The sequence below is a fragment of the Aedes albopictus genome, chromosome 3, assembly GCF_035046485.1.
Source record: "Aedes albopictus strain Foshan chromosome 3, AalbF5, whole genome shotgun sequence".
NCBI lineage: Eukaryota > Metazoa > Arthropoda > Insecta > Diptera > Culicidae > Aedes > Aedes albopictus.
Genome location: NC_085138.1, coordinates 239,036,188 through 239,062,339, shown reverse-complemented (window position 1 = coordinate 239,062,339; position 26,152 = coordinate 239,036,188). Strand labels below are relative to the sequence as shown.

The 26,152-nt window shown below is 45.5% G+C and overlaps 1 protein-coding gene across 4 annotated transcripts in view; it reads left to right on the top strand.

Annotated features, from left to right (window-relative positions):
* The window catches only part of LOC109420121 (peptide transporter family 1), an 84,285-nt gene that overhangs the window by 36,179 nt on the left and 21,954 nt on the right, over window positions 1-26,152 (top strand). For all 4 annotated transcript variants that reach the window (XM_062859744.1, XM_062859741.1, XM_062859743.1 and 1 more), the window contains 2 exons: window positions 20,702-20,780; window positions 20,850-21,078. In XM_062859744.1, the coding sequence (XP_062715728.1) occupies window positions 20,702-20,780; window positions 20,850-21,078 (308 nt within the window). The remainder of the gene's footprint in view (window positions 1-20,701; window positions 20,781-20,849; window positions 21,079-26,152) is intronic.

Below are 26,152 nucleotides of genomic sequence, written 5' to 3'. Positions count from 1 at the left end.
CCAAACAACGAATCCCAATAAAATGAAAGGAAATTTATATAATTATTACATTTGTAATCAGAAAAACCTTAAAAAGTTGATTTTGTTTTGCAACATTCTAATATACGTAATAAGTTGAAAATTTTAAAACGGCGTCATATTCTCCAATGTTTTGTGGTTATTTGCTCCTTTTTCAGCAATGCTGTTACAGTAGAAATTAAGCAAAAATTACTAAAATTCGGAAAAGCCAAAAACGTCCCAAAAACTTGTTTTTTGGGGGCAATCATGCTTTGGCGCACAGAAAGTTGAATCGTGTCAGCATATATATTGATGGCCAACACGCTTGTTTGTTTATACCCGCGATAGAGGATAGCCAAGGCAAACTACAAGGTTGCAAAGCTACTACGCTCAGTACAGTTTCGCGCTACAGTGTGATTGCCCCCGAAAAGCTAGTTTTTGGAACGATTTTGGCTTTCCCGAATTTTAATAATTTTTGCTCATTTCCTACAGCGTGGATGTCAAAGGCTTTGGTTCGCCAATCCGAAGACGGCGGGCTCGATACCCGTTCTAGTTGGCAAAATTTTCTTGACTCCCCGGGCATTGTGTATCATTGTGCTTGTTTATGTTTATGTTTATTTATATGTTTCATCTGACAATATGTCTTAATGAAAGAGTAATAAAAATAATAATAATAAAAAAAAAACTCCTAACATTGACATTAACAGGAGAAAAAAATCTCACCATAAGTAGTCACAATACACAAGCACAATAACAATAATCAAATAATTAAAATACTAAGAATATCTTACGAACTATTATAATCAACGCTGACGTCTATTCTCCTCATGCAGCAGCCGTTCAATCCGATGTCGGAAGCTTAGGGTAGAGCAGTTAAAATCGAACACTACGTAGTACTCATTAAAGCGTGACGACATATACCGTACAGGGTCATGTAGTGCGTAATTCGTTGCTCGAGCTGGGAGATACAGAATGTTCCTAGTACGAAGGGGTCTCTCTGGAGCATATAATTGTAGTTCGGCAAGAATTCCAGGAGAATCAATTTCACCAACCAGAGCTTTAGCTACAAATACTGCTTGAGCGATCGACCTCCTGTGTTCCAGCGTGTCTATACCCAGCAGCTGACAACGGTGTTCATAAGGCGGGAGGTTGTTCGGATCGTTCCAAGGCAGATGGCGCAGGGCATACCGAACAAATTTCTTCTGGATCGACTCCAATCGTGATATCCAAACTCTTTGGTACGGGCACCAGATGATCGATCCAAACTCTAACAGGGAACGAACCAGAGAGCAGTACAGTGCTTTAAAGGCAAAGTGGGTCACGAAATTCGTCGGCAATCTTGAATATGAAACCTAGTTGCCTGCTCGCTCGCGTAACTATGTCACAGTAATGGGGCCTAAAGGATAGAGCGGAGTCCAATAATATTCCGAGATCGCGAGTAACTTCCACGTGCTGAAGTGACACATTGTTGATCGTATAATCAAACAATATTGGTTTTTGCCTACGATGGAAACTGATGAAGTTGCATTTGTGCACGCTGAGTGTGACGAAGTTTCTACTGCACCATTCACTGAAGTCATTAATAAATTCCTGCAGCTGCAAACAATCTAGAAGGCATCGTACTACTACGAAAATCTTAACGTCGTCTGCGAAGAATGTGCGGCATCCATTTGGAAGCACGAACCCCACATCGTTCAGGAAAATGGAGAAGAGGAGTGGTCCCAAGTTACTACCTTGAGGAATACCCGAGCTGTTATTAAAGCAGTCGGAGTGAGCTGATCCTAATCTGACACAGAGTTTGCGATTTGTCAAGTATGATTTAAACCACTGCACCAAGCTCGACGAAACCCCAAGTTTTCCAAGCTTCGCTAGTAATATGGAGTGATCCACACGGTCAAATGCAGCCTTCAGGTCGGTGTAGATGGTGTCCACTTGCGCTCCCGATTCAATATTGCGTAGGCAAAGAGAGATGAACGGAGCAAGGTTCGTCGAGATCGATCTTTTCGGGTAGAAGCCGTGCTGGTCCGGTGATATGTAGTTTTTGCAGTGACCAAAGAAAGCATCGTAGACGATTATCTCCAGTACTTTGGAGCAAGCACAGAGCGATGTAATCCCTCGGTAATTCTCTGCGTTCTGCTTGTCACCTTTCTTGAAAACTGGAAACATGAAAGAAGATTTCCACCGGTCCGGAAATGTGCGCTGAAGCAAGGACAGATTATACAGTTTTACTAATGGCAAGATGAGCTCAGCAGTGCATTTCTTCAGGATACATGGTGGGATATTATCTGGTCCTCCAACATTAGAATGCTTCAACTTGTTGATAGCCAAATCAACCATCTCTGGAGTAATAGTGAAGACGTTGAACGCGAAGACATTGCTAGGTGTATTGCTGAGTGCCAGATCAACTTGATCATTAGTGGCGGTGGTGTCGTTGAATACTTGCTTAAAGCGGTCTGCCAGCAAGTTACTCTTGTCGAGTGCAGAATGAGCACGTCTTTCACCCAGGAAAATTTCGGCAGGAAGGCCTTCCTCATTTTTCTTGGTTTTCACGAACGACCAGAATGCCTTAGGATTACGATGGAGCCTATACTGCATGCGTCTTGTGTAGCGTTTATAGCGATAACGATTGTAGCTGCGATAATCATTGCTTGCCAGGGCAAAGGCGCGTTTGGTGAATGCATTCTTATTTACACTATATTTCCTAAGTGCTTTGGACCTTAACCGTTTCAACTTTCGTAAATGTCCATTACCCCATACTGGCTTGGGAGTTGGACGTCGTTGAGGAACATGATCTGCAATTATCTGACTCATTGTATGAGTAAATTCGTCAACAGCCTCATTAACACAAGAACACGTGTCGAGAAAATTCCAGTCAACTTGCGTGAGTGCTTGCGTTATGGAATCAAAATCCGCTCTGGAGAAGTCCAGAGCCAGCGCATCTTCAATATTTTCGTAGAGAATGGGAACAGAGATATTAATCGCTATTTCTAAAGCGGGATGATCAGCATCAAGATTGACCAAGGGCACCATCGCTTCGGAAACAGAACAGTCAGAGAGAGCAGCTTCATTCACCAGTAGCAAGTCAAGCATCCGAGAATTGCGATTCAAAACTGTGTTGATCTGGACCAAGCCGTGGAAGTCTAAACCATCCAAAAGGGTGCAAGTTGATACTGGCATACTAGAACGGAGTACGTCGATGCATGGTACTTCGTTTTCCTGCACGATCCACACTAAGCCAGATTGGTTGTAATCGCCACAGAGAAGAGCCAAGTCATTGTTGTCCAGTCTAGACAACACAGCACCAATGGAGTTGATGTGGTTGTCAACGTATACCATATCAGTTTTACGATCTGGCGGTAAATACAGGGCACCAACGCTTACACTTCGACCAGATAGCTTGATTTTAACCCATAGTTGCTCAACCGAGGCGCTAACAAGAGCTGAGTCAAGGAAACAGCTAAAGCGCTTACGAACCGCAATCAGCACTCCACCGCCTCGTAGTTTATTACTATTTGACGGGTTGCGGTCATTCCGGAATACGGTAAACCGGTTACCAAACAATTGAGCAGAGAAGATCCGGTCGTCAAGCCACGTTTCGGTAAGTACTACCACGTCGTAGTCAGTATCTGCAACAGCTACGAAGAAATCGTCGATTTTCGTCCTTAAACCCCGTACATTTTGGTAAAAAACTCGGAGACCAGGTGGCGAGCAGTGCGTAGGAGACGTGTTACTGACAAAAGGAGCTGGTAGGGAAAATTCTCCAGAGGAGTCAGGGCCGAGCGACGATAGCGGTGGAACACAAGCTTCTGCGCTGCGACAGTTGATCGTAGACTCGATGACGTAGGCTTGAGGCTCAGGAATGTGTGTCCCATCAACCCGTTGTGTCGGTTCAACGTTCGGTTGTCCACAACATACAAATTCATGCAATGACAGGCAAGGGAAGCCCTACAATTATTAACTATGGAAATGCTCAAAGAACACTATGTTGCAGGAGAAGCAGGCTAAGTTCCAGTGGGAACGTTGCGCCATAAATAAGAAGAAGAAGATGCTCTGTGGTCTTGTTGCAGTCTGTGCATTTTGGATATGCGAGGGAGTCTGCATGTCCGATACCACCTAAACCACCCATGGCCTGACAGAAATTGTGTCAAGTGAAAGTTCACCTCGCCAAGGGGCCCGTTCGTCTCTTTATGACGGTATGAGTTTATGTTTATGTTGCTGGAGGAATCCCATTCTCTCTGCCACTTCAACATAGACGATGTTCTGGCATCATGTCTCGCGCCTCTTATGCCACGTCGCTCGAAGCATTCGTCCTCTGACACCCCACCACTAGTGCTATGGGCATCATCCTTTGAGACCGTGCGAAATGCGTTAACCGCCCTAAGGCACATCAGCCTGTGGGTACTCTCGAGTCGCTTCCCATTTCGGTTGACCACTAGCGCACCCGACCATGCAGCGGCTTGCGGTTGTTTACCACCACCACCTATGTACGTATGTGGTGCGCGAGTGCCAGCTGTCTCGACATGATCTAGTCCTCCACTTTACCGATTGCGTGCGTTGCTGTCAGTTCCACTTCCTCTATCGACTTGCCGTATACCACGAGGGTCTGTCATCGGCAAAGCCGACCAGATTTACGGCCGGTGGAAGTGTGAGCCTCAATACGCTGTCATACGCCGCGTTTCATAGTACCGGGCCCCCTTCCTCGGTGTCATACATTAGCACCCTATTCTAAAAGTAGCTCTCCCGTATCCGGCATAGGCTATCCGGGACTCCTAGGTGATGAATGGCGCATTCAATGGCGACCCAGTTGACGCTGTTGACCGCATTCTGCCTGACGACCTTGCAATAGTGGATTCTCGTTCGCTTCTTTTTGAACGTTGTCTTGGTCGTTTTTTATTAAAGCCCTAATAGCGTCCACTGTGGATCGACCCTTCCGGAAGCCGAACCGGGGGCCTGTCCATAAACTACGTAGACTCGAAAGGGGGGAGGCTAAAGTCTACGGTCCATACAAATTTTTAAAAAAATTTATGGACGAAAGTCTACGGTGGTATGGGTGTTTGAGATGGCGTCAGGGCTAGCATCTAGCGTCGATGTCCGTCTTGATGGCTACTGTCGGGATACCGTCCGGACCCGGAGCCTTGTTCAACTTAAGCGACTTCGCTATTACGATAAGCTCGTTGTTCGTCACCGGGGCAACCTCGCTTTGGCCGGTTTGGCTACAGTGGACGGGAGCTCATGGTCTTGTATCGTGGAACAACGTTTCCACGATCTTCTGCAGCATCTCGTGGGAGCCTTCTGGGGGTAAGTAAAAAGAAAATCGGGTTAAGTACTGTTCCTTTTAATTCCACTAAGAATTTGCATCCTTTGGCAGATACATATGTACGTATTTCGACCTCAACTGTAAGGTCGTCTCCAGTGTCTTGTGCTTGACTCGAGGACGACCTTACAGTTGAGGTCGAAATACGTACATATGTATCTGCCAAAGGATGCAAATTCTTAGTGGAATTAAAAGGAACAGTACTTAACCCGATTTTCTTTTTACTTACAGGTACCGTCAAATGGGGTAACTTGCATCACTTTTCGACTTTGAAGCAATATCATTGAACATCTAAACATTTGAAACATCCTGTGATGCATCGTGTACGCTAATTACCCCGAGTAGATTACTATGCAAAAATACGTTGCCACCTAATCAGGAGGTGCGAAATACATGCTTGTTGCAAGTTTCCCCATCTGTGGGGTAACTTGCAACATATCACATGAAGCTTAGTTAGCTATCATTAAACAGAACTAATATTCTAGTATTTAGTCGTATTGAAAATTTTGGATGTTATGCATGAAAAACATACCATGAAAAAATGTACACTAACCAATTGACATATAATTTTTCATGAAAGGATTGATAGTTATTGCAAGCGAGAGTATACCGTTTAGCAACAGGTCTCACGTCCCTCAAACACAAAATATATATGATTCTCGTGACCTAGCACTCATTACAAAATGTCAACAATTATTATTGTCATTTCTTGAAAAGGTAGAGTGAGTCATCTTCAAGTAGTTTTCAGTTTGAAGTGGTGTTTGGCAATTTCAGCTAAATTAACATGACTGAATCACACCTATTCTACTTTGTAAATGTCAAACTCCAAATTTTGGGTATTAAACTGAAATAATTTACTCCATCTAGGTTCAGAATTAATGTTGGTGTTTGCTTTACAGCGTTCATAAACAAAAATTGAACTTTTAACATGATGAAACAAGAATAAAACTTCAAAATGTGGTATTTCCTAACAATGTTTGAAGGTCACGTGCAAAAAAATGTAAAAAATGAATTGTCATTTGAAAATGAACGCGTTACGTAATCAAGATCCATTTTGGTTGTTTCTGTCAAGTATATCGTGAAATGAAGATATATAATAGAAGGTTTCGTCAAATTCAACTGTTGCAAGTTACCCCATAGTGGTTGTCGAATATATTAATGATTTTTTGCATTACTTAGTCGATAAGTTTATCAAACTTTTATCGTTTAGCTAAGCTTACTATTAGGTACCCTAACTGCAAGCAAGATCATCAGACTTATCGCACTTACCATAAGGGAGAGGTCAAGCACGATTTTCATACTTGTTTTTTTGGCATAAAATGAGCAATCCGTTTTAACAGTGTAGCTAAACCATAAACAAAGAAACAAAGCTAATTTTTATACTAAATCGATCTTTGATACACATAATCTCTATAACCGAAATAGTAGGGCATACTAATTTTTATTATTATTAGAAAATGCTTCACATTTAGTGTATGTCATCGTGTTGCAAGTTACACCGCTGTTGCAAGTAACCCCGTTTGACGGTATTCCACTAACGCGCCCAGGTTCATCATCAACTTCTGGGGGTGCTGACGTGCCCTTCGTTTTGGCAATGACTACTCTGTAGGCATCACTCCAGGGGGTCATGTGAGTATCGGCGCAGTATCATTACGTCCGAGGCCATAATGTCCCAGGGCTTTATGGCGCATTTTTTCGGGGCATAACGTCCGAACGTGATGATACGCCACGAAGTCCAAGGAAAGAAGGCACATAGGATATTATGACGCATCCAAACTTTTGGACATTATTTCGCAAAAAAAAAAACGCGACTTAGCGACCGGGACTGTATGGCCTCGGACGTTGTGATCCGGCCCCGAGATTTTCGAGGCACGCCCACTTACGCGCCTTTTTTTTTTTTTTTTTTTTTTTTTTTTTTTTTTTTTTTTTTTTTTTTTTTTTTTTTTTTTTTTATAGAATGAGGAAACCTGTTGGTTAGCAACACCGTAGGAAAACCACATTCTGCACTACCTGACCTTGCTCCGCGGCACGCCCGTTAGGGATTACTTCGTAGAAGAGGGGGGGGGACTGTGCTTTCGCACTCTCGCTCATCTGTCAGCCATCACACTCGGCATATCTCTAGGGGGCCAACTCGACTAACTGTTGGTCGGCCCGCCATTTCCTTTGGAGGTGGAGCACGATTGTGGATACCGTGTTCGACACGACATTCCACTCGTCCACCCCCGGACACATCCTCTCAATAATGTTATCGGGAGTAGTATCCCTGCCGCATACCTCTAACATGCTCGACCTCTGCTCCGCAAAACGCGGGCACTCGAAGAGTACATGTTCCGCCGTCTCCGCCCTGTTTGCACACTCCGGGCATGAGGGTGAGTTTACATGCCCGAACCTGTGCAGGTACCACCTAAAGCACCCATGGCCCGACAGAAATTGTGTCAGGTGAAAGTTCACTTCGCCATGGGGTCTACACGTCCACCGGGACACGCTCGGTATGAGCCTGTGTGTCCACCTACCCTTTGTTGAAGAGTCCCAGACTCTTTGCCATTTCACCATAGACGAAGTTCTGGCGTTTCGTCGCGCACCTCTCGTACCTCTTTCATCGTAGCACTCAACATCCTCGGCCAACACCAGTGCTATCGGCATCATGCCCGCTAACACGCATACCGCGTCTTTCGAGACAGTCCGGTATGCACTGGCCACCCTGAGGCACATCAGCCTATGTACACTCTCTAGTCGGTCAACATTCCTCTGCAGCTTGAGCGCGTTCGACCATGCGGCGGCGCCATACCGTAGTATGGACACCGCGACTGACGCGAGCAGCTTCCGCTTACTCGAGACAACTGCCGAACTGTTTGACATCATCCTAGACAATGCCATAACCGCTACACTCGCCCTCTTACAAGCATACTCGACATGACTACTGAAGCTCAACTTGTCATCGACCATGACTCCAAGGAGCTTCAGTGAGCGACAGGACTCGATCGAGCACCCGCCCGTGGTGACCACTGCCTGCTGTGCAGACTGGCGGTTGTTCACCACCACCACCTCTGTCTTGTGGTGTGCGAGTGTCAGTTGCCTCGACCTCATCCAGCCCTCCACTATGTCAATCGCATGCGCTGCCGTCAATTCCACCTCTTCGAGCGACTCACCGTATACCACCGGGGTAATGTCGTCGGCGAAGCCAACCAACTTTACTCCCGGTGGTAGTGCTAGCCTCAGTACTCCATCATATGCCGCGTTCCACAGTACCGGACCCAAGATGGATCCTTGCGGTACACCTGCAGTGACATTGTACTGTTTTTGGCCTTCCTCGGTGTCGTAAATCAGCACCCTGTTCTGGAAGTAACTACCAAGAATACGCCTTAGGCCAGCCGGGACCCCTAAGCGAGATATGGCGCTCTCTATGGCGGCCCAGCTTACACTATTGAAGGCGTTTCTAACGTCTAGCGTTACGATCGCGCAGTACCGTATGCCTCTCCTCTTTTTCTGCAGCGCAATTTCGGCCAATCCAGTCACCGACCTAATGGCATCCACTGTCGATCTACCTTTGCGAAACCCGTACTGGCTGTCTGATAGCCCCGCGTTGTCCGACCTCTCGGTATAGACCAATAACCTTGACAGAATGATCCGCTCCAGGAGTTTCCCGGCCGTGTCCAGGAGGCAAATTGGTCTATAAGCCGACGGGTCGCCTGGTGGCTTCCCGTGCTTGGGCAGTAGAACCAACTTTTGCCTTTTCCACCTCTCCGGAAACTCGCCTCTATCCAAGCATCTCTGCATAGCCGATCTGATCATGTCAGGGCTAGCCTCGATGGCCGCTTTGATACCTACCGTCGGAATGCCATCCGGGCCCGGGGCCTTGTTCAGCTTAAGTGATTTCGCAATTGCGGCTAACTCCTCATTCGTCACTGGGGGAACCTCACTCGGACCAGGATGGTCTTGTGGTGTGGGTGCCCATGGTCTCACCTCGTGGTGCGGGAACAACGTTTCCACGATCCTCTGCAGCATCGCGGGAGAGCGTTCCGGTGGTGCAGATGTGCCTTTCGTTTTGCACATGACTACGCGGTACGCATCACCCCAGGGGGTTGTGTTGGCCGTCTGACAGAGATCGTTGAAGCACGCCCGCTTACGCGCCTTGATCTCTTTGTTCAGTGCCAACTTTGCCGCCCTGTATGCCACCTCTCGCTCCGCTCTCGACTCATCGGTCCGGGCTCTCTGCATCCTTCTCCTTGCCCTGTGGCAAGATGCACGGAGCTCCGCGATTTCTTGACACCACCAGTACACCGGTCTTCGTCCATTCCTGGGTATGGATCGCCTCGGCATTGCCGCATCACACGCTCGTCTCAAGGTACCAACTAGACCGTCGCTAGACAAGTAGTCTGTATTCTGCTCCATGAGCATCCACTCCACAAATGCTGGCTTATCGAAACTCGAGGTTAGCCATCCTCGGTGAGTGTCGGTTATCCTCGACTGCTGCCGTCTACCGCCCTGTTCGATACTGTATCGAATCGCCAGGTGATCACTATGCGTGTACCCGTTATCAACTCTCCAGTCTGAGCTAGGGTTAAGCCCTGGGCTCCAGAAGGTCACATCAATGATGGACTCCGCACCGTTTCTGCTAAAAGTGCTTACACTGCCGACATTCGCGATCTCAACGTTCAATCCCGCCATAGCTTCGAGTAGAGCCCAACCTCTCTCGTTCGTAGAGCGACTGCCCCACTCGACCGCCCACGCGTTAAAGTCCCCACCGATGACCAAGGGGCTCAGTCCAGCTAGAGCGCTTGACAGCGAATCTAGCATGGACGAGAACTGACCTATCGGCCACCTAGGTGGGGCATAGCAGCTGCAGTAGTAGACTCCGCCGATCTTCGCAATCGCGAAGCCCTCGCACGTCGTGGAGATTATCTCCTGGACCGGGTACCGACCGGTCGTACAGATCGCCGCTTTCTTGGCCTTATCCGCAACCCAGTTCCCGTTATTGGGGGGGATGCGGTATGGGTCCGAAAGAAGCGCGATGTCTATACTCGACTCCGAGGCGGATTGCCACAACAGCTGCTGCGCGGCTTCACAGTGATTCAGGTTCAACTGTGTGACTTGCGTCATTTTCGGCCGTTACGTCCACTTATGCTTGGGCACTTAGGCCCACCCGTCACATGGCCCTTGTTCGTCGTGCAAATCAGACACTTTGGCGCCGATTTACACTCCCTGACGAAGTGGCCTTCTACTCCGCATCTCCTGCAGAGCTTGCTCCTATCCGGGCCTTTGCATGCCCACGACTTGTGGCCTCGTCCGAAACACCTGAAGCACACTTCCGGCGGCTCACATACACTGAGCGGGCACTCCGACCATCCGACTTCGACCATGCCCTTAGCAGTCGCTTTCTTCGCTTCCCCGACTGGAAGCTTGATCGTCGCGATCTGCATACCTGCTGGGCCTCGCCTCATGCGGATCGATGCGCATGGCGCGTCCACATTACACTGCTGTTTAAGAACAGCAGAGAGCTCCTCCGCGGTGGTGATCTCATCCAAGTTCTTACACTGGATGGTCATCTCCGGCGTCAGAGCCCTCACCCGCACTTTTTCACCAAGCACTTCTTGTGCTAGAGCCGTGTAGGAAGAGCCCTTGTTAACGGCATTCTTCTTCAGCTCTAGCATCATCTCTCCAGTCCTAGTGCGCCGGATGCTTTTAACATCCGCACCTAGTCCCGAGAGACGATCCTCGCTCCGCATAGCCCGCAGCACATCTGCGTAGCTATTGCCCTCTGCTTTGAGCACCAGTGCGTCGCCTTTCGTACGCTTACGCGCCGGCTTCGCCTTGGTTTTGCTCAAAACCTTCTCTCTTTCTACGCGCCCTCTCTTGCCAACCGTGATCCAAGGGTTCACCTTCCCTTGGACCGGTTGGTCACTGCTACCGCTCTTAGCAGTCTCGCCTCGGGGTTTCGGCTCTTTGCCCCGAGCCCGTTTCGCGACCGGCTTGGCGTTACTCGCACTACGCGGGCGTTTGCCACTCACCGGCCGCTCCACATCCATCGATCTCGGCCGTTTGGTTTGGGCCGAGATTTTTTCACTCTCTGCAGCCCCACCTGGCTGCACCTTGCACACACTCTCTGTGGAGGAGCGGTCCGTTTGCGTGGACCTCTCCTCTCTACCCGCACTACGATCAAACATGAGATCGTACTCCCTCCGGGCCTGGGCGACCGAATCGCGGAGCCTCAGCAGACCTTTTTTAAGGTCTTTACTGATGTTGTTCCGCCCACTGGTGTATCCGATCAGCTCGTCGAGCTGTTCGGAGACCACCAGCAGCTTCGGAAGTCCATCCCTGTTGCGAGTCAGCGCACGCGTGAGCTCTGCCCCACTCATCTGCGTGTCCTCTATTGCCGACCCGACCCTCGGAGTGCCGTACTCCGACACTTGCGGGGATTCTACCCTCGACGCCTGCGTTGGTGATCTGACCAGTCCGCTTTTCGCGAACGGGTTGATCACCTCACCCTCCACGTTCTCAGATTCCCTAATCAAATACGATTCCATCACTGCTGTAAGGGTCCCCCTTAGAGCCGCTATCCCTCACTGCCACTGAAGTAGTCGCCCAAGGATCCCGGTGGTTATCTATGCAAGCAGGGAGGCCACCCACGGGTTGGCACAGGCCCTTATGGGACCTGAGCTCAGAGCCAGGATCAGCGCAAATCAGGATACTTCAACTGAACCTACCTCCACCCAGTTAGTTTCCTAAGCTGGATACAGTTCGGGAACGTACTCTAAGGCCTTGCCAAGGTTTTATGGGACGGAAGGCGGCTCCGACATTAGCCCATCCGTCGTTTCAGGTCAGTGTCACCCGGCCCTACTAAGAGGATAGAATGCCGTCACCACCAGCACTCCTCTACTCCGCGGTCCTCTTAGAGTGTACCATCTCATTGACCAGTAACGTCGCGCGCCAGTATATCGTAATCAGGAGCTTACTGACATCGCTCCTGATGTGCCCGAGGCACCCCTGACTAGGCTGTGGCACTTTGGAAGCGGTGCCGGTTCGCTTGAACAGAGTTGATGCTTCCGGATGTGTGGTATTTCTGAAGAGGCCCAGCAGAGCCCACTGCTGAACCCCCGCCACGCCTAGGCAAACCCCGCTTGAACAGTTCGTGTGCAGCGCACATGATGCTCGATCACCTTGCGATGCCAAAGGTGGTGAGTCCTCACTGATGTTAGAACATGCTTCGCCTAAGAAACGCCATCTTAAGCTCCCACCGACCACTTACGCGCCTTAATCTTTTTATTCAGTACCAGTTTAGCCGCTCTGTAGGCCTCACTTCGCTCCATTCTTCTCTCATCGATGCGAGCTCTTTGCATTCTCATTCATTCTCCTTCTAGCTCTTAGACAGGATGCGCAGAGTTTTGCATTTTCTGCGTGCATTTCTGGGTAGGCATCGCCAAGGGCATCGCGGAGTCGCATTCACGGCTTAGGGTGCCTGCTAGATCATCGCAGGATACATCATAGGTCTCAGTTTTACCCTCCACAGCCAATCGCTTCACAAATGACGGCTTATCGATGCGCGAGGTCAGCCATCCCCGATGACTGTCGATGACCTTCGGCTGTGGCCGTCTTCCTCTGTGTTCAACCGTTTATCGAATTACCAGATGGTTGCTGTGCGTGTACCCATCGTTGACCCTCTATTACGTCCTAGGGTTTAGAGCCGGGCTTCATAAGGTCACATCAATGATGAACTTTTGCCGCCTACGTTAGCGACATCAACGTTCAGTCTAGCCATAGCTTCGAGTAGAGCTCAGTTTTTCGCGTTAGACGAGCGGCTACCCCACCCAATCGCCCAGTTGTTGAAGTCTCTACCGATGACCACGGCACTCAACCCCACTAGTGCGCTTGATAGCGAATCTAGCATAGACGAGAGCTAATATATCGGCCACCTCGGACTGGATGCTGGATGTTGAAACGCATCGATCGTCGGTATATACACAGTGTAGAGTCAGACACGGCCTGAATGTTACTAGCTACGGGATGGTGATCTGAGTCGATATTGGGATCTATTTGTAGTTCTACATGAATGACGTCCGAAAAATGACGCACATGGTCGATTCGATTGCAAACTTCGTCCTTTGGGTGCCTCCAGGTGTGCTTGCGGGATATCCTTGCGTGAAAAAAGGTGCTACTTATTTAAAAGACAATTCACACCTAGATTCACACCGTCTTCAGCCAGAGGCTGCACAGACTGTACATTACACTAACATAACATTAGACAACGGACAACACACAAGAACACCCAGTGGCCCAGTGGTGAATTTTTCGTTTGACATCGTATTCGTATTGCCATCCTTTAGGCAGCAGCGAAGTTGACTGAGATTTCAGGCCGTTGACGTTAGTGAAGAAGTGAAGGCTTTCCGTACCGATGATTGAACCGCAAAAGCATTAGCGTAGCTAGGATTTTTTTCCTGGAGGGGGGCTGACTTGCTGACTTGAGATGAATTTCAAGCGGGATTGGCGCCCGATATGTGAATATGCAAATAGGTATTGTAGGTTTGAGTAATCTACAAAATAACTGTTGTAGATTTGTTCATAGTTTCGTAAACTGACTATATGAGTACGAACAATTCCTCCAAGATTAGTTTCCATAGCCTGCTGCAGTGATTTCATCATGGCTTCTTCCAGAAATTCAATCAAGAACTCATCTAGGGATTCCACTAGACATTTTTTCGGGGATTTGTCCTGGGATACCTTTAGAGGTTCATCCAGTAATTGTTCCAGTGCTTTTTTCGAGGTTTTCTTCAGGAATTTCCCCAGAGATCCTTTAAGGTATTTCTGCAGGTGTTCAGAGATTTCTACAGGGATTTCTCTATATATGCCTGGCAGAATTCCACAAGAGACTGCTTCAATAATTACATCTGGAATTATTTCTGCAGGAATGTGTTCCTGAAATTATTTTAGAAAATTTTACTTGAAGATTATTAAAAAATACTCCTAAAAATAAATATTGCTTGGAAAATTTGTATAAAAATAAAACTTTAGGGATCCTAGTATTCCTTCAACAAATACTGCAGATATTGATTTCTTCAATTTTTTTTATATCCAGGTATATTCCTACAAAAATTCTTCCAGGTATTCGCTAAGAAAGCTTTCCTGAGATTCCATAAATAGTTCCTCATGGGGTTGCTTCCGGGATTCCTCATCGGGTTTCTTCAGAAATTACTTCAAAAGTTCCTGCAGGGATTCACCAGAAATTTCTTTTGTTATTCTTTCAAAACCGAATTCCGGGATTACTCCTGGAATTAATCCAGGATTTAAGGATTTCCTCAGGAATTTCAGCGGTTTCTTCAGTATTTCCTCTGAGAATTCTTCAGAAACTCCTCCTGAAATTCCCTCAGAAATCGAACTTTCAGGCATTTTCCCAGGGACTCCTGCAAGAGTTCTACCAAGAATTTCTCCAGGAATTACCTCAGGTATTTCCTCAGGAATTCCTCTGGGAATTTATTCGAGAATGGATCCAGGAATTCTTACATGCATTCCTCGAAAATTCTTCCAGGGTTTCCTCCAAGAATTAATCCAGGAATTTCTTCTCTTGGGTTTCCTCTACACATTCCTCCAGGATTTATTTCATGGATCCCTCCAGAAATTCCACCGATGATTCCTGCAGTAATTCCTCCAGAAAATCCTTCTGCGATTCCTCCTGGAGTTCCTCCAGAAATTCCTCTGAAAATTCCTCCTGGATCTCCACCAGAAATTCCTTACTGAATTCCTCTAAAAATTTCTCCTGGAATTCCTTCAGAAATTTCTCCATGGATTCGTTCCAGAACTCTTCTAGAGATTCTTCCAGGAATTCATTCTGGGATTCCTCAATGCTCAAGGTATTTATTTAGGGATTCCTCCTGGAGTTCTTCCATAAATAGTTATAAATAATTCCTCGTAATTTTCCCAAGATTTCCTATAGAGATTTGTCCAGGAATTCCTCCTCAGGTTCCTCCAGAAATTGTTTCTGGGATTCCTCCAGGTTTCTTTCCAAGAACTCCCCCAGGGATTCTTCCAAGTAATTCTCTAGAAATTCCTCTAAGGATGCCTCCAAGAATTCCTTAAAAGGTTTCTTAAGAATTTCTCCAAGAATCCCTTCAGAAAGTCCTCCAGGAATTCTTTCAGGGATAGTTCCACGGAACTTCCCCAAAAAATCCTTTACAAATTTAACCAGGGATTCTTCCTGGGATTCCGCAAGGAATTTGTCCAGAACTTCCTGCAGGAATTTGTCCAGAACTTTCCAGGCATTCCTCCTGAGGTTCTTCCAGAAATTGCTTCAGGGATTCCTCCAGGGATTTTTCGAAGAATTTTCCCAGGGATTCTTCCAAGAATGTCTCTATAAATTTCTCTAAGCATTCCTCTGGGATTTTTTCAAGAGGTTTCTTCAAAAATTTCTCCTAAGAGTTTCTCCATGGACTCTAGAGGTCCCTCCCAGAACTCTTCTCAAACCTTCACCAGGAATTTATCTAGGAATTTATCCAGATATTACTCCAGGCATTAGTCCAGGAATTTATTCAGGGATTCTTCAAGGAAATTCGCCAGGGTTTCCTCCAGGGATTTCTCAAGAATTTTTTTCTGGGATTTGATACAGGCATGTCTCCAGGAATTTATCCAGGGGTTTCTCCAGGCATTCATCCAGAAGTACCTCCAGGATTGCTTCAGAAATTACTACCGCAATTTCTCCAAGAATTTATCTAGAAAATCCTCCAGGGATACATTAAGTCAATCCAGGAATTATTCCCATAATTCTTCCTGGGATTCCTGCATGAATTCCTCCTGAGATTTCTCTAGGAATTCTTTCAAATATTTTTTCAGGAATCCTCCAGGAAATCCTCAAGGGATTCTTTTAAAAATTTCCCCAGAAATTCTTTCCGGAATTTATTCAAGGATTATTCCAGGTATTCCTCCTGGCATTTTTCCAGGATTTCATCCAGGCATGCTCCAGGGACTGCTCCAGGAGTACCACGAATTTCACCAGGAATTACCCCAGGTATTTCTTCAGGAATACCTCCGGAAATTTAATCAGGAATGGATCCAGGAATTTCTTCGGGAATTCGTACAGCAATTCCTCCAGATATCCTTCCAGGATTTCGCCAAACAATTAACCCATGAATTTCTTCTCCACCGTTTCCAGGAATTATTTCATGGATTCCTCCAGAAATTCCACCGATGATTCCTCCAGTAATTCTTCCAGAAATTCCTTCTGAAATTTCTCCTGGAACTCCTGGAACCAGAAATTCATCTCAGAATTCCTCTAGGAATTTCTCTAGAAATTTCTTCAGAAATTTCTCCATGGATTCCTTCCAGAATTCCTCTAGAGATTCTTCCAGGAATTCATTGAAGGATTCCTCAAAGAATTGATTATGGGATTCCTCCTGGAATTCTCTCATGAATAGTTCCATGGAATTTCCCCAAGATTTCCTATATAGATTTGTCCAGGAATTCCTGCTAGACAAACTTGTCCGGAAGTTCCTCCAGGAATTCCTCCTGAGGTTCTCCAGGGATTCCTACAGGGTTCTTTCCAAGAATTTATCTAAGATTTTTTCCAGGAATTCCTTAAGAGGTTTCTTCAGAAATACCCCAGGAGTTCCTTCAGAAAATCCTCCAGGAAGTCATATAGGAATTCCTTCAGAAATTCCTATGGGAATTCCTTCAGAAATTACTACCGCAATTTCTCCAGAGGCTCCTTAAGAAATTCCCCCAGCAATTTCTCCCGGAGTTTTTACAGGAATTATTCCAAGAACTCCGCCAGGGGTTCCTGCATGAATTCCTCCTGAGATTCCTTCAGGAATTCTTTCAAGGATTCCTTCAGGAATCCTCAAATTTCTCTGCGAATTTATCCAGGAATCATTCCAGGTATTCCTCCAGGATTTCATCCAGGCATTTCACCAGGGACTCCTCCAGGAATTCCACCAAGATTTATCCCAGGTATTTCTTCAGAAATTGCTACAGGAATTTCTTCAGAAATTGATCCAGGAATCCCTCCAGGAATTTCTTCGGTAATTCCTACAGCATTCCTCCAGGCATTTCTGCAGGAAATCAATCCTTCAGAGATTGCTGCAGATATTCTTTCAGGAGATTCTTCAGGAAACTTTATAGGAATTTTTCCAACGGATTCCTCCGGAAATTCTTGCAGGTTTCCTCCAACAATTAATCCATGAATTTGAACTCCAGGGATTCCTCTAGAAATCCGTCCGGGAGTTATTTCACGGATTCCTCCAGAAATTGCACCAGGGATTCTTCCAGGAATATACCTGAAATTCTTTCAGGGATTCCTCTTAGGATTCTTCCATGAGATTCCACCAGTAATTCCTCCAGAAATTCCTCTGGGAATTCTTCTAGAAATTTATTTTGGAATTTCATCAGAAATTTCTCTGAAGTTCCAGGCATTACTCCAGGTGCTTCTCCAGGAATGCCTCCTTCAGAAATTTCTCCATTGACTTCTCCAGGGATTCCGCGAGGAATTTGGCAAGAAGGTTCTCCAGGATTTCCTCCAGAAATACATCTAGGAATTCCTCCTGAGATTTCTCGAAGAATTCCTCCAAGGATTCCTCCAGGAATTCCTTCAAGGGGGCATCCATTAACTACGTCAAGCTTAGAGGGGGAGGGGGGGTTTTTCGAAAAGTGCGACAAGCAGTGTATTAAATATAAGAAAAACCCGTACGTAGGGGGAGGGGGGTTGAAAATTCCCATTTTTAGCGTGACGTACTAAATGGATGCCCTCCAAGGATTCATCTAAATTTTTTTCTAGTAATTTCTACAGGGATTTCTGATGCGGATTCTACTGATTTTTTCCTGAAATTCCTCGCATAATTGCTCTTCGGATTCCTCCAGGTATACTTTCAGAAACTTTTCCAGGGATTCCTGCAGGTATTGCTCCGAGAATTCCTGTAATGATTTCTTCCGAAATTTATCTCGGGATTTTTTCAAAAAAAAAAATATACAGGGAATTCTTGAAAATTATCTTTTAGATTTAATTTCTCAGCGATTGAAAAAAGAAGATGTACAAAGCATTGCTATTTATATAATTCTGATTATATAATATTTCCAAACAAAACTAACTAATTACATAGACAATTTTGAACAATGATCTTGTAAAGAGTGACAAGTTGAGAATAGTCTCCAATAACTGTCAATTTAAACACATATTATGCCAAATAAATGTCTATTATAGATCTATGTTTGTTGTTTTCAGATTTTTTCTAATTTCCATATATAAAGTCATGAAAAAAATCTGGTGGGGGGGGGGGCTGCCGGATTCTAAGGGGGGCCTGACCCCCCCTCTAGCTACGCCAATGCGCAAAAGCTTTCTCTTCCAATCTGAGCATTGGTGTCACCAAAGACCACAAAAGACAATCTTAACGTTGTGTTTTGGGCATTTTTACCCTTGTCATAAAATCATTTTTGAAATAATAATTTCATCGGTTATAGTTTTGCTATTCCTTTTTGATTGAGTTGTGCTTGGGAAACTAATAAGGCGCCCTTTATTATTATTTATCATGTTGGCGATGTATTTAATGCTAACGCTAACTTCCGAAGATCACAGAAGCCCAACTGATTACAGTTTGACATCCACTGCATGAGTTACATCATCATCCAATATAAAACAGAATATCATTCGTCTGGCAACAAACACTGTCCGACGTGGTTCATGTTCTTAAAATGTGACTTGAATTGAAATTCAAGAAACAAGTTCGATTGCCTTCACCTTCTGCACGACAAAAAAAATCAAGCCGTTTGGCGGTTGATGTACAACCATCAGCGACTAGAAGCGTTTAGCCAGTCACGCTGATTACCGATTGGGATTTCTAGTATTGGAATTACCTACATCTGTAGGCATGAGTACAGGGACGGACGGCAACGCTATCCGATGATGCAGCCGATTGACAAAGCTGCCGAAGTTGGATGGCGTGCAGTGGTCAAGATTTACTACCAGCACGTGCTGCAACTGTTCGTATGTAGATGTCAAGGCAGAGCAGTGCCTAACCGATTAGCGACGAAAAAACGTCCACTGTATCTTCCCCATAAATGTGGGTCAATGTCAAGTGCGAGTCGGCGAAAGTCGCGGAAATGACCATCATTTGAAGAGTCGACAACCCACGCACGTGGTTGTTTGCACCGAATTAAAGAAGCTTACCGCGATTGTGCAAAAAACCGGGAAACTGGTTTCAGCAAAATAAATAAACAATTTCAATGACCGCACAGCAGGGAGCCTGTTCCGTGCCGGTGGCGCATTATAAATGCATTTCACGACCTACGGCAGTTGCGTTTACGTTAGACACAACAGTTTATCTAGAGATAGAAGGTAAGAGAAGTGTGTTACTCTGTTCTTTGATAGATGCCTTGCATACCAGAGGAGTTTAAACATAAATAAAAGCGGGCTCCTATATGAATGTCAAGATTTATGCCAGAGAGATTGTTCATATTTGTTTATAATTTAATTTGTCATTTTTTGTAGTTTGGTAGAAAATTGATCATAATTGAAGATTTGTGTATTTGAATAAATCCCGTAGCCTTTTGGAATGGCACAATATTTTTCCGCCTTGCTACAGTGAAACGTTCAGTTGTGGCCTTGCATGTCTGGCCCTAGTGGTAAACGGCGACCAAGTTAAAATAAACGGTTTAACAAAAACAATGCATGTACACGTGTTGAGCGGAACGTGTATACATGCGTAAAGTTTTCCCCTCTAAATGGGTTGTTTCTGTCTTGAATAATATCAAAAGCAAAGTCGTTCGAAATTTCGTCACAGAATGTCTGATAGGCATTCCGTTTTACCTTCGCTTTACTAAACTTTTCGGTAGAGTTATCACTGGGATGGGAAGGTAACGACGCACACTGTTTCCCGGGACCTACATACGAAGCCTAAATTGGGCATGGTTTTAGTAATCAGCTAGATTTTTTAGTGGAAGGTGAGTAAATAAATTCTACGTTTCTGCAAACAGCTTTGGTATTATGATGTATTGTTTAATTCGCTGCTGTTTGAGCAGAACTTTCAATCACTGTGTTGTTGAAGAGGCAAGAAATGAAGGATACAACAACACTATGGCCCACCGTTTAGTTCAAACAGCAGTATATTAAGCAATAAACCATAATACTAACTCTGATTGGAGAAACGGAGGGTTTATCAACTGATCATTCCGAAATCCAGCGCATTACTACAATACTCGTATTTTACACCTTTCTAGTGAAACACTATTGTTTTCTGGATGTGATCACACGATGCTAGTCTATGGCAAAGATTGCACAGTTTCTCTCGAATTCATTTTACGATGAATTCAAGAATAGATAATTGTTAATGAGCTCGTTCCATTTTATTGGAAACATATTAGAATGCAAAGTTGCATCACATTGAAATAACACTTCACTTTTTTACTCTATCTTTTCAGCCTATACGATACCCAAAATCAATATTTTTCATAATCAGCAATGAATTCAGCGAACGTTTCAACTACTATGGGATGCGAAGTAAGTTCCGAAACCCGGCTCACTTTGTATCACTATAATCCACTTGATGTTTTTTTTTTCGTTCCACAGCTGTCCTGGCTCTCTACCTCACACAAAAGCTCAACTACGATGACGATACGGCCACCGTGATATACCACATATTTACCAGTTTAGCGTACTTTTTCCCCCTGATGGGTGCCATCCTGGCCGATAGTTTTCTCGGCAAATTCAAAACGATCCTGTACCTGTCCATCGTGTACTGCATCGGAAGCGCACTAATTGCTATGGGGGCTATTCCGCCCCTCAACCTACCGGCCACGTAAGTTATGCTGTTTTGAGTTTTATTTACGCAAAGTTTCGGTATACCAATTCGTGTGGTCAATTATGATTTTCAATTAACATGGTATTGATGGGTTATTCAAAAGTTTGCCAAATATCTGCTCAATATCTCATCGTGATATGATTTCAAAATCTGTACTTATTTTTATCTTCGGAAAACATCGTGCAAATCACTATATCAGCACTGGGACAAAAAGAAGATAAAAATGGCCTGAATGTTCAGTTCTTTCGCACATTCATCTACAACATCCGAAAATCCAAAGATCTGAAAATTACTGTTCAAGATCAAAGTTAGTTCTTTCACACATTCATCTACAACATGGCGCCGCCAAACCAAAACTACTTCAAGACACCCAAATACCTCCGAAAACGTAAAAGTTAATGCTCGTGTTACCTTCCACTTTCAGCAATGAATTGTAGTGCAGTGGTGAAGTCACTGCTTATGGATCATAAGGTCGGGAGTTCGATTCCGCTCCCGGCCATTTTTCTACTAAACTAAAAGCTTGTTATGATCTTCAGTACTTCTTTGAGTAAGATCTTATTATGATATTGTTCCAGTTTTTTCATCTACTCGGGTATCGAACCGGCTGAAATTCAAGATGGTGGCCACGGAATGGTAATTTGAGCTATGATACCAACAGACAAAAAGACGTAATACTTTGAATATTTTTCGATTCTAATCATAGTCACGGAAACATATTCGTCCAATGCTAAAAGGACTGAGCCTGGCCAACTATCAACTAGATGGCGGTAGTGGGCAAACGTATAACTTGAGAAAAAAATATTCAAGCAGCACGGGTGGGCATTTGGCCAACTATCAAACTTTGTAACAGATCATTAAATCGGTGTACGATGGGAATTATCAGAGTGTTACGTCTGCCTGTGATGATACCATGCAATATGCCATGGGTATTAGCCTGGTACACGGTTTATATGAAAAAAAAAAAAATATAAAAAATGGAAAAACTCCAACTCCTGTATACTTTTTGAGTTCCATTTTGGTCCCATATCAACTGTGCAAACCGCAAAGCGATGCGACATTCGTGGAAAAAGTTATTAAGTCTTACCCGATCGATAAAATGTCGAGATTTTATTATTAATATTTATTGTTATTCCTTACATGTTAAACAGCGTTGGCATGCCATTCGGTTTTCAGTCAATAACTTTTTTGCAACTTCTCATCGTAATAGGCCATTTTACCTCACGCAAATCTGACAGGAAAAGGCCTACTTTCCCACACCAAATTAACAGTGCTGTAATGGTTCATTACAGCACTGATTTGCGTTGCGTAATGAACCATTATAGCACTGTTTTCAGTTTTGTTCTACTTATTGATGCTTTCTGAACGCAGGTTTGAAAAATTGTGACTACTTTACAGTATAACCTGCTATGATCAGACTTCCTTAATGACTGTGAACATCAGTGTGCAGTCTGATGAAGAAGTTTTGTTAAATACTATCCTCAAGTGGTAATTTATGAAGTTGCAAAAAACGTTGTACGCAACTCGGTGCAGAACTCGATTTTTACAGCACTCATCGTAATTATCCAACTCGGCAATCCTCGTTGGATAAATGTACGGCTCGTGCTGTAAAAATCATCATTCTGCACCTTGTTGCGTAAACTACTATTTCCACATGCCGTAGATCGCTATGCGGTCTCCAGAGGGTTTGTTCCTCGTAAAATTTCCAACAGAAATCATTCATCGATATATTTTTAGGGGTTAAGGGGCAACCTGTGGCGATTTTTCTTTGAAAAAGTGATTTTCCCCATAGTAAATCGCATGAAAACTTAAAACGGCTGGCGCTAAAATATAGTTTCTCCGATCGAGTTGAAATTTTGCACAGTTGATATGGGACCTAGTATGGGACCAAAATGGAACCCAAAAAGTGTACAGGAGTAAAATGTCTTTTTGTGTCCCACGCTAATGGGTATCTATCGATCAGGCTTGATGAGTAAAAGGGTGGCTGGGTAGATGCTAGGGTAGAGGGTTAGAGTACTCGGATGAAGGATATTGTAAAATGAAGGCTGTGACCGGAAATCAATCGATCAGGGTTCGAGACCTTCTGGGCGCAATAATTGAAAACATGGGTTGTAAAGTATACATTTTTTTAAATTGTTGACGATGCCGGTATAGTAGATTTTTACAATTTTGTTTTGTCGATAAAATAGCCTTGAATTATAACTAGTTGATAACAAAACCTGTTATCAATCAGTTGTCGTTTTTCATGTTGATAACTAAATGTAATATTGAACATAATATGTATAACGCAATTAAATATCAATAAAATATAATTGAGTTTAAAATTATAACTACTTACTTACCTTACCGATCAGGCTAAGGCCGGGGTGGCCTCTGCTGTACATAGTAGCCGCCTCCATTCCACTCGGTCCATGGCTGTTTGTCTCCAGTTCCGCACTCTGCGTAGGGTCCACAGATCGTCCTCCACTTGGTCGACCGACCTAGCTCGCTGCGCCCCACGTCTTCTTGTACCAATCGGATGACTCTCGAGAACCATTTTAGTCGGGTTGCTATCCGACATCCTGGTGACGTGACCCGCCCACCGTAGCCTCCCGATTTTCGCGGTATGGACGATGGTTGGTTCTCTTAGCAGCTGATGCAGCTCGTGGTTCATTCGACTTCTCCAAGTCCCATCTTCCATCTGCACTCCGCCGTAGATGGTACGCAACACCTTCCGTTCGAAAACTCCAAGGGCGCGTTGGTCCTCTGCACGTAGGGTCCATGTTTCGTGCCCACAGAGAGACCGGTCGTCAGCGTTTTGTAGATGGTTAACTTCGTGTTACGGCGAACTTTATTCGATCGTAGAGTTCTGCGCAGTCCAAAGTAAGAACGATTTCCTGCCACAATGCGCCTCTGAATTTCTCTGCTGGTGTCATTTTCGGCGGTCACCAGTGAATCCAAGTACACGAATTCTTCAGCCGCCTCGATTTCATCACCGTCGATATAAATTCGGGGTGGCGGGCGCGGTGATTCCTCCCTGGAGCCCTTTGCCATCATGTACTTTGTCTTCGACACATTAATGACTAATCCGATTCGCCTGGCTTCACTCTTTAGTCGGATGTACGTTTCCGCCACCGTCTCAAATTTACGAGCAATAATATCAATATCATCAGCGAAACCAAGCAGAACGGACTTCGTGAAAATCGTTCCACTCGTGTTTATCCCCGCTCTCCTAATTACACCCTCTAACGCAATGTTGAACAGCAAGCACGAAAGACCATCACCTTGCCGTAACCCTCTGCGAGATTCGAAGGGACTCGAGAGTGTCCCTGATACTCGAACTACGCACATCACTCGATCCATCGTCTCCTTGATCAATCGTATCAGTTTACCCGGGAATCCGTGTTCGTGCATAATCTGCCATAGCTGTTCACGATCGATTGTATCATACGCCGATTTGAAATCGATGAACAAGTGATGTGTGGGTACGTTGTATTCGCGGCATTTCTGCAACACCTGGCGGATGGTGAACATCTGGTCCGTTGTAGCGCGTTCACCCATAAAATCACCTCACGCTCGCTCGAGATTATCTCGGCACATGTCGGCTTGTGGCACAAAGCCTCTGCGCGAGCGGTTCAGCTTCTCGTAGAACTTTCGTGTGTTCTTAGCGCGGTACAGCTCTTCCATCGCTTCGCGATCTCGTTCTTCCTGCTGGCGCTTCTTCATCCGGAAGACTGAGTTCTGCCTGTTCCGCGCCTGTTTGTAACGTGCCTCATTCGCTCTCGTACGGTGTTGCAGCATTCTCGCCCATGCCGCATTCTTCTCGTTTTTCAACTGCTCACATTCGCTGTCGTACCAGTCGTTTCTGTGATTCGGAGTCGCGAAGCCTAGTGCTGTAGCCGAGATACTACCTATGGCGGATCGGATGTCCCTTCAGCCATCTTCAAGTGTAGCTGCGCCAAGCTGCTCTTCCGTTGGTAGGGCCACTGCTAACTGCTGCGCGTAGTCTTGAGCCACTTCTACGTTACGAAGTTGCTCGATGTTAAGCCGCGGCGTTCGACTTCGACGCGTGGTGAAACCTGTCGAGAGTTTTGAAAGCGACTCAGTAGTGAACTGAATCTATATTCGCACTGCGGTATGTGCGGACATTGGTTATATCCGAGAAGAATTTACCGTCGATTAGAACGTGGTCGATTTGGTTTTTTGTTTGGTGGTCGGGTGATCTCCAGGTGGCTTTGTGGATATCTTTGCGGGGGAAGATGGTGCTTCGGACTATCATACCACGGGAGGCTGCAAAGTTTACGCATCGTTGGCCGTTATCATTCGATACGGCGTGCAGGCTGTTTCGCCCGATTACCGGTCTGTACATTTCCTCCCTTCCTACCTGCGCGTTCATGTCGCCGACAACGATTTTCACGTCACGCGGCGAGCAACCATCGTATGTTTGCTCTAACTGCGCGTAGAACGCTTCTTTCTCGTCATCGGGTCTCCCTTCGTGTGGGCAGTGGACGTTGATGATGCTGTAGTTGAAGAAACGGCCCTTAACTCTCAACATGCACATCCCTGCGTTGATCGGCTGCCACCCGATCACACGTTGTCGCATCTTGCCCAACACTATAAATCCTGTTCCCAGTTCATTGGTGGTGCCACAGCTTTGGTAGAAGGTAGCCGCTCGATGCCCACTTTTCCACACTTTCTGTCCAGTCCAACAAAGTTCCTGCAACGCCACGATGTCGAAGTTGCGGGGATGTAGTTCGTCGTAGATTATCCTGTCACATCTTGCAAAACCTAGTGACTTGCAATTCCATGTTCCAAGTTTCCAATCGTAGTCCTTATTTCGTCTCGTGGGTCTTTGCCGATTGTATCGAGTCGTATTTTCTCCTATGTTATTCGCAATGGGGATTTTACGGGTGGCTTATTGGGCCTACGCCAACACTCCTGTCTCGCCGGAGGGCCATCGTGCCAGTTCTGTTTAACGTCCCAACCAACACTGGGACGACCAAGCTGATGGGACTACCACTTTGGATCTAGCTGGGCGTGGTGCAGCGTTTCTTACTCAGCCGCTGGATGCCAGAACAGCCGCTGTTTGAGCCGC